Source organism: Bos mutus, chromosome 14 (genome assembly GCF_027580195.1).
Source record: "Bos mutus isolate GX-2022 chromosome 14, NWIPB_WYAK_1.1, whole genome shotgun sequence".
Classification (NCBI taxonomy): Eukaryota; Metazoa; Chordata; class Mammalia; order Artiodactyla; family Bovidae; genus Bos; species Bos mutus.
In genome coordinates, this window is record NC_091630.1 from 4,867,942 (window position 1) to 4,877,607 (window position 9,666).

The window sequence follows — 9,666 nt, forward strand, 5'->3', positions numbered from 1 at the left end:
TGACCAAGTAATATACTATTGTGTATGTGTGTGTATACACACACACACACACACACACCATATGTATATATGTACCATATATAATATACCCCACACCTTTATCCATTCATCTCTTGATGGACTTATAGATTGCTTCCATATGTGATATTCTAATTATGCATACATTTGACCTGTTCAAAACAGATCCTCCAAGACTCTATTAGTTTCATTTTTTTTTTAAATTTCTGCTCTTCACAATGGATGCCGGTCTGGTTGAAGCACAAGCTGGAATCAAGATTGCCGGGAGAAATATTAATAACCTCAGATATTCAGATGACACCACCCTTATGGCAAAAAGTGAAGAGGAACTAAAGAACCTCTGATGAAACTGAAAGAGGAGAGTGAAAAAGTTGGCTTAAAGCTCAACATTCAGAAAACTAAGATCATGGCATCTGGTCCCATCACTTCATAGGAAATAGATGGGGAAACAGTGGAAACAGTGAGAGACTTTATTTTCTTGGGCTCCAAAATCACTGCAGATGGTGACTGCAGCCATGAAATTAAAAAACGCTTACTCCTTGGAAGGAAAGTTATGACCAACCTAGACAGCATATTCAAAAGCAGAGACATTACTTTGCCAACAAAGATCTGTCTAGTCAAAGCTATGGTTTTTCCAGTAGTCATGTATGGATGTGAGAGCTGGACCATAAAGAAAGCTGAGTACAGAAGAATTGATGCTTTTGAACTGTGGTGTTGGAGAAGACTCTTGAGAATCCCTTGGACTGCAAGGAGATCCAACCAGTCCATCCTAAAGGAAATCAGTCCTGAATATTCATTAGAAGGACTGATGTTGAAGCTGAAACTCCAATACTTTGGCCACCTGATGCGAACAACTGACTCACTAGAAAAGACCCTGATGCTGGGAAAGATTGAAGGCAGGAGGAGAAGGGGAGGACACAGGATGAGATGGATGGATAGCATCACCAACTTCATGGACGTGAGTCTGAGTGAACTCCGGGAGTTGGTGATGGACAGGGAGGCCTGGCATGCTGCAATTCATGGGGTTGAAAAGAGTCGGACACGACTGAGCCACTGAACTGAACTGAACTGAACTGAGTCTGACTTCACTGATTTTTCTTTCTTTGATCATGTTTACATTTTCTTGATTCTTTGTATGTTGAGTAACTTTGTATTGCAACCTAGATGTTATGAACATTAAGTTGTGGAGATTCTGGATCTGTTGTTTTTCTCTGATGACTACTGTTTCCTTTGGATTCAGTTCAGTTCAGTCACTCAGTCGTGTCCGACTCTTTGCGACCCCATGAATCACAGCACGCCAGGCCTCCCTGTCCATCACCAAATCCCAGAGTTCACTCAGACTCACGTCCATCGAGTCAGTGATGCCATCCAGCCATCTCATCCTCTGTCGTCCCCTTCTGTTCTTGCCCCCAATCCCTCCCAGCATCAGAGTCTTTTCCAATGAGTCAACTCTTCACATGAGGTGGCCAAAGTCCTGGTGTTTCAGCTTTAGCATAATTCCTTCCAAAGAAATCCCAGGGCTGATCTCCTTCAGAATGGACTGGTTGGATCTCCTTGCAGTCCAAGGGACTCTCAAGAGTCTTCTCCAACACCACAGTTCAAAAGCATCAATTCTTTGGCACTCAGACTTCTTCACAGTCCAACTCTCACATTCCATACATGACCACAGGAAAAACCATAGCCTTGATTAGATGGACCTTTGTTGGCAAAGTAATGTCTCTGCTTTTGAATATGCTATCTAGGTTGGTCATAACTTTCCTTCCAAGGAGTAAGCGTCTTTTAATTTCATGGCTGCAGTCACCATGTGCAGTGATTTTGGAGCCCAGAAAAATAAAGTCTGACACTGTTTCCACTGTTTCCCCATCTATTTGCCCTGAAGTGATGGGACTGGATGACATGATCTTCGTTTTCTGAATGTTGAGCTTTAAGCCAACTTTTTCACTCTCCTTTTTCACTTTCATCAAGAGGCTTTTGAGTTCCTCTTCACTTTCTGCCATAAGGGTGGTGTCATCTGCATATCTGAGGTTATTGATATTTGTCCTGGCAATCTTGATTCCAGCTTGTGTTTCTTCCAGTCCAGCGTTTCTCATGATGTACTCTGCATAGAAGTTAAATAAACAGGGTGACAATATACAGCCTTGATGAACTCCTTTTCCTATTTGGAACCAGTCTGTTGTTCCATGTCCAGTTCTAACTGTTGCTTCCTGACCTGCATACAGATTTCTCAAGAGGCAGATCAGGTGGTCTGGTGTTCCCATCTCTTGAAGAATTTGCCACAGTTTATTGTGATCCACACAGTCAAAGGCTTTGGCATAGTCAATAAAACAGAAATAGATGCTTTTCAGGAACTCTCTTGCTTTTTCCATGATCCAGCAGATGTTGGCAATTTGGTCTCTGGTTTCTCTGCCTTTTCTAAAACCAGCTTGAACATCAGGAAGTTCACAGTTCACATACTGCTGAAGTCTGGCTTGGAGAATTTTGAGCATTACTTGACTAGCATGTGAGATGAGTGCAATTGTGTGGTAGTTTGAGCATTCTTTGGCATTACCTTTCTTTGGGATTGAAATGAAAACTGACCTTTTCCAGTCCTGGGGCCACTGCTGAGTTTTCCATATTTGCTGGCATATTGAGTGCAGCACTTTCACAGCATCATCTTTCAGGATTTGGAATTGCTCAACTGGAATTCCATCAGCCAAGAAGGAATGCAAAAACCATGTGGGTATCTTTGCACCTGTGGTTCTCAAAGTTTGGGGTATGCAAGAATCACCTGACAGGGCTTCCCTGGTGGCTCAGTGAAGAATCCGCCCACCAGCGCAGGAGACACGGGCTCAGCCCTGATCTGGGAAGATCCCACATGCCTCGGAGCAACTAAGTCCGTTTACCGCGACTACTGAGCCTGCGCTCTAGGGCCTGTGAGCTGCAACTGCGGAGCCTGCGCTCTAGGGCCTGCGAGCTGCAACTGTGGAGCCCGCGCGCCCCAGAGCCCTGCCCTGCCATGAGAGAGGCTGCGCAATGAGAGGCCCGTGCACCGTAAGTGGAGAGCAGCCCGCTGGCCACTGCAATAGAGAAAGGCTCACAGCAACGAAGACCCAGCGCAGCCAAAACCAGATACATAAATAAAGTTATTTATATATGTAAAGAGTCACCTGAGAAAGCCATGTGGGTCCTTGAGCCTTATTAGAAAACTGATTTAGTGGTCTGAGATGAGGTCCGGGAATCTAAAGTTTTAAGAATAACCCCAAAGTCTTTTCATTCGGATTCTCTGGGTCCCCCTCCCCACCCTCTTCACAAGACTGCCTTAGACTGGGACCTGTGTGTGGAATAACAGGAGACGATTTAGAAAGATGATTTGGAACCAGGTGGCCAAGAGGCTTAGCAGCCGTGCTCACAAGTTTGTTTTGGGGCCTGAATAAAGTTCAAAATGTCATATATGTTAGAGATATATTTTGAAATGTTTCTACCTGAAATGATAGTTGAAATTGGCTTCAAAATAATACAATGTGGGCAGGATTCAGAGATGGAGAGAGAGAGTGGGTGAGAGTCTGGATGAAGCAGAATCGGCCATGTGTTGATGACTGCTAAAGCTGGGTGATGGTTTATTATGTTGCCCTGTCCACCTTTGCGTATGTCCGAAAGTTTCCATAATAAAAAGTGAACAAGAAGAGATCAGAATAAAATGGTGAAAAAACACAAAAAAACAAGAAAAGCACTTAGAGATGCAGAGTAGTGCTGTGCTTAGCGCATGTCTTATTTACCAGATGGTTCATTTGTAAGTTCCTCACCTTTAGAATAGGATAATAGTATATTATTGATAGGGTTGTTCAGGGGATTAAATGCAATCTGTAATGTGAAACACTTAGCATAGTACCTGGCCCATCATATTTTATAAGAGAGCTTATTTTTATTATTACTCAACTTTGGCAGGCAATGGACAGCTATTAAAAACATTTGAGCCCGAGAGTGACTAATCAAAACTGTTTCCAAAGCATTAGAAAAGCTGTTTCTGGTTACTGGGGTTACTACAGAAGAAATGTAAGCTTTCGGTATTAGAGCCCAAGAAAACAGTAAGACTGGTCAGACCTTCCTCAGCCTTCCGACTGAGCTGTGGAGGTTCTTGCAGGAGCTGTGAAGACGCTGTGTCAGCCTTAGGAACAGAGGGACAGCTTTTCTGCTGGAATGAAGCCAGAGGCCTGGGGAGGGCAGGGGGCCGGTAGCGGCCAGTCAAGGGGCTGCATTTTGCAGCCAGTGCGGCGGTGGAGAACCCCACAGCCAAGAGAAACCAGTGTAAGCAGGGCCTGGGAGATGCAGGGTCTACCGAGCTGGACTAAGTGACTGGGAGGGCGAGCCAGAGCCAGAAAGGGAAGGAGCTTGATGAGACATCAGGATGGGCTCAGAGACTTTCAGCAAAATGAGCAACTGGTCAGAGAAAGATCCAGAGTTAAGTTCCAGTTCTAAACTGATGAGGCTAAAACGCTGCAGAGGTAGGGAGCCACTATCAGTGTGCAGAGGCATTGAAGAGGGCTAAGGGTATATATTGGGCTTCCCTGGCGGCTCAGAAGTAAAGAATCCTCCTGCAATACAGGAGATGAGCGTTTGATCCCGGGGTCGGGAAGATCCCCTGGAAAAGGAAATGCAACCCACTCCAGTATTCTTGCCTGGGAAATCCCATGGGCAGAGGAGCCTGGTGGGCTACCATCCATGGGGTTGCAAAGATTTAGATACAACATAGCAACTCAACAACAACTTGACTTTCAGTTCACTTCAGTTCATTCGCTCAGTCATGTCTGACTCTTTGCGACCCCATGAACCGTAGCATGCCAGGCCTCCCTGTCCATCACCAACTCCTGGAGTCCACCCAACTCATATCCACTGAGTTGGTGATGCCATCCAACCAGCTCATCCTCTGTGGTCCCCTTCTACTCCCGCCTTCAATGTTTTGAAGCATCAGGGTCTTTTCAAATGAGTCAGCTCTTCACATCAGGTGGCCAAAGTATTGGAGTTTCAGCTTCAGCATTAGTCCTTCCAATGAACACCCAGGACTGACTTCCTTTAGGATGGACTGGTTGGATCTCCTTGCAGTGGGGACTCTCAAGAGTCTTCTCCAACACCATAGTTCAAAAGCATCAATTCTTGTGCGCTCAGCTTTCTTTATGGTCCAACTCTCACATCCATACATGACTACTGGAAAAACCATAGCCTCTGCTTTTTAATATGCTCTCTAGGTTGGTCATAACTTTCCATCCAAGGAGTAAGCATCTTTTAATTTCACTGCAGTCATCATCTGCAGTGATTTTGGAGCCCCCCCCCCAAAATAAAGTCTGTCACTGTTTCCCCATCTATTTGCCATGAAGTGATGGGACCAAATGCCATGATCTTAGTTTTCTAAGTATTGAGCTTTAAGCCAACTTTTTCAACTCTCCTCTTTCACTTTCATCAAGAGGCTCTTTAGTTCCTCTTCACTTTCTGCCATAAGGGTGGTGTCATCTGCATATCTGGGGTTATTGATATTTCTCCCAGCAATCTTGATTCCAGCTTGACTTTACCAGATAATTACTTATGTCTCATCTTGCTTTTGCCATAGTGATGTGGTCTAATGAAACATGAGTAATGCCAAGTTGTAAATACTCCTCATCTCTCTACTCTTTGAAAAGACACCTCAAAATATCACTGTGGAAACACATGACTGCTTGTATATGATACTTGAACTTATCTCCATAGAGCATGGTTATAAACTGTTGCCTATTTATTATGAAGGACAGCTATCACCTCTGTCTCCTGTCCTGGCTAGTATTGTAAGAGAACTATTTTAGGCTTTAGATAAATGGTAAGGATGGAAACCTAAGTGACGTGTCCTGGTCTGAATTTCTGTGACTCTTTGATTAGATGACTATCAAAGCTTAGAGAATAGAAGCTGTTTTCAACAGTTTAATAAAGCTGTGCACACACAAACAGCAAAACAGCAAAATCTTGCTCATGTGGCAATATGTTTTTAGTGAATGTTTTTGAGACAGCAGAATTATTCAGATACTTTACCCAACTTTCATTTTACTACTATAAACCTGTCCTTAATCTTAGTAATGTTAAATCACCAAGGAATTGCTGAATAACTCATAAACATGCTTATAACATAAACTTTTCAACAATTAAAAAAAGTGACATAGAATAATATCTATTGACATGCAAAGGATATATATTAAGTGAAAAACTAAGGTTTCAGACGAGTAAATATATTGGGCTTATTTTGCACGAAAACTTTCAAATGCGAACACCAATGCATAGTGTTTATACACAGAGAAACTTCTGGAAGGGTATACTCCATAATGTGAACAGTGGTTAAATTTTGTGACATGATTACTAGTAATTTCTATTTTCTTCTTGACACTTGTGTACTATATGAAATTTATAAGGTAAGTAAGCATTTTGTTGCGTGTGTGATAAGAAAAAGTAAACCTTTGTGTTGAGAAATATGCCTGTATCACTTAAATTGTATTGAAATATTGTCAGCAGTTGAAGGACTGGGCTTTTCCCCTAGTTAGTTGCTTATAAGGCGCAGTTATGGTGAGGGATAGATCACTTTTATAAAGTCCATAAAAGGTGAACATTCTGTAGGATGAACAGCACGTGGTTCCCATTATATTGGAGTGTTTTAAATGTTGAGTGTAAATTCTAAGAACCGATGGCCCCTGTTGAGGTAATCTAATCCAATGCTTCACTTTATAGCTGAGGAAACTGAAGACTAAAGACAGTAAGTGAATTTCCGAGGTCACACAGCTCGCGCTCGTGGCAGAACTGGGAGTGGGACCCCTCCTGGAAAACTCTTCCCACTCTCATTCTGCCACTGGAGGTCACATTTTCTGATTTCTACATATGTTGTCTTTAAACCACATCCTGACTGTTTTTTCTCCCTTATTTGATCTTCAAATGAAGAATGCTTCTATACTTATTTTTGAAGCCATAGGAATTTGTATGATGGACATGTTTGGGTGAACTCCTGGAGTTGGTGATGGACAGGGAGGCCTGGCGTGCTGCAATTCATGGGGTCACAAAGAGTCAGACATGACTGAGCGACTGAACTGAACTGAACTGAAGACTCTAGCAGAAGAGTTGCTTTATGATATATGAGCCATAACTTAGAAAATTTTCATTGAAATACATTTAATTCGTAGTAGAAGAAAGCTTATAAGCTTCTTAACTTTCCAGTCAGGGCAGTTCATTAACGCTGGTGTGACTTTCTCTGCTAATAATTCTCCTCTTTTCTTCAACAGCTGGCCGCATTCCGCACCCTCCTGTGCAGCAGGGAGGGTGAAACGGCGGCTTTTCTGTTGAGCAATCACCGTCCACCACAGCCTTTGAAGGGCCGAAAAGTGAGAGCCTCTTTCCGTTAAAAGTCGTGGCCAAGAGACCACCCCAGACACGCCTGTGGAGAGAAAAGAAAACAAACACAAAACTCCCAACTTTCCTAGAATTGTAATTTATGGGGTGACGTTTATGGGGTGACATAGCCGTTTTGCTATCAGCTTGTGCCCAAAGAAAATCAGATCTTTTGAATCAAACTGACTTAAGTCACCTGTCTCAGATTCGCACTCTTAGGTTTATAAGCAGCAGACACTGTTTGATGTGTATTAAAGCCTGTGGAATACATCTGTTTCCACCTGTGTGACCGCATGGCGGGCATCGTAAACCTCAGAATGTGTTAGGAATCGTCTCTTGCCCTAGAGGCTGATCAGTCACATCTCTCAGTGGTGTTGGTGATATACCTAAATTCATTCCCAGAATAATAGGATTGTGGTACCTTTTTCTAAACAAGTGATTCTGCTGGATATCTTGATATCATTCCAATTCGTAAAAGTAGATACTATTTCCTTTTCAAGTGAATTTTCATTTGGATTATGTTGCTGGTTTTCATTGCAGAGTACTTCTAATAAAACAAACAGAATGAGAGCTATGGAGACATGGGATATAGTGAATTAAAGCATCTATTCCACAGCTCAAGAAGAGCCCATCCAATTTTGGAGAGGACTTCCCCGGGATATAAGTAGCTTTTAAACTTTAATGACTTACACCACCTATCTCATTCACTTGGTGATGCTAATAATAAACTGGCTAATAATTGATCAGACACAGTGATTGTCAGAATATGGCATAAGCGGTGTTTATGGTGTGGTTTGAAACTGATGAGGTGCCACTGATGAGGGCAGGCAGAGCTGCCCATGGGCTCGAGGGACAGACTGCCTAATTTTGACCTGTGTTTTGGCAGCAGAGCAGACAGCAGTCCTGTGAAGATCATTGTTTTATCAACTAATGGGGAAAATTACTTGAGTCTCAAATATTTGCTCAGTCCACAGTCCCATCAACCCATTTCCATAGCAACACCTGTCTCCCCTGACACACGTGTCCCTCCATCTCTTAAGCAGTTTTGTAAGCTGGCTCTTGACATTCACCTTAACCTGTTATCTCACATATCTTTGCCTGGTTTTGGTGAAGAAGAAACGGAGAGGTCCTTCTGCTCTTTCTGGCTCAAACAGAGTGACTCTCAGCATTAACTTAATAATCAAATTTAAAATGAACACATACTCCACTCTGCCACCTTCTGAAAGGAGTTAATTGAGTTTCCTTAATTGTGATGATTTGTTTCAGACACCCGTCTTCCTCTGGATATAGATTTTCATAATTGAAAGTATCCAGTAAATTGTGTAATAAAGACATATATATTTGCATTAAGATGAGTTCCTAAGATGAAAGCTCCATTGATTTTCTTTTTCACTTTACATTTTCTAGCTTGAGGCCTTGTAGGAGATTGACATATAATAAATACATAATTAATTGAATATTAAAAAACTTTTATTTTGTATGTTTGGTAATTATCTTGCTGCTTGCAACCAAATGCACTGTTAATTCATGTAACAAGTAAAGTGCAATTTATCTCTTGAAAATTATTTTCTTCTTAAAGGAATACTTATTAAATCTACCTGTGTATCCAGAAGTTCTAATGGCTTTAGAAAGACCGGTGTTGAATGAATTTCTTTAGTTTGGAAAGACATGTTGTCTCCCTCACTAGTACTCTAGTGAGTCAAAGAAGTCTATTTTCTCAGAGAAAGTAACTAGCATGCAAGACAGGGATTCTAATTACTGTGTATGAGCGTTACCACTTTGTAAGTCACGGTTCCTGCCACAGTATTCCACCAGTTCTATGCTACAAATTGGACTTTAGTAGACTGAAAAAGTCTGCACAGCACTGATTTCCTTGAAGATTGTCTGATAATTTATCTCTCAGAGGCAAAAGGTCTAAGTGTTATCCAAAATTGTTATCTTGTGGAAAGATTAAAGAGTTGTAAATACTAATATTTTGTTTCCCACCTAGATTGGATTTATATTTGTTAAGCATTTTGTATTTTAACTTAAATTGGATTCAATCGTAATAAAGATAATGAGACAAACTTTGAACTTGTTTATGCAAGATACAGAATGAAATTACACTTTTACACTCTGTATTTAGAAGGCAATTTCAAATCCACAGAAAAATTGTAAACACCTTTGTTTTTCCCTCTGGATTTGAGAGGAAACTTACCAACAGGTTACTGTATCATCTCAGAAACTCTAGTGTATATTTTCACAAGTTAGGACATTATCCTACAGAACTGTGTGTGT

The 9,666-nt window shown here is 41.7% G+C and overlaps 1 protein-coding gene across 2 annotated transcripts in view; it reads left to right on the plus strand.

The window, feature by feature from the left end:
• LOC102282417 (carbonic anhydrase 13) overlaps window positions 1–9,459 on the plus strand; it is a 39,328-nt gene extending 29,869 nt beyond the window's left edge. For both annotated transcript variants that reach the window (XM_070382909.1, XM_070382908.1), the window contains one exon: window positions 7,284–9,459. In XM_070382909.1, coding sequence (XP_070239010.1) covers window positions 7,284–7,403 — 120 coding nt within the window. In that variant the 3' untranslated portion in view covers window positions 7,404–9,459. The remainder of the gene's footprint in view (window positions 1–7,283) is intronic.
• Window positions 9,460–9,666: the final 207 nt, after the last annotated feature.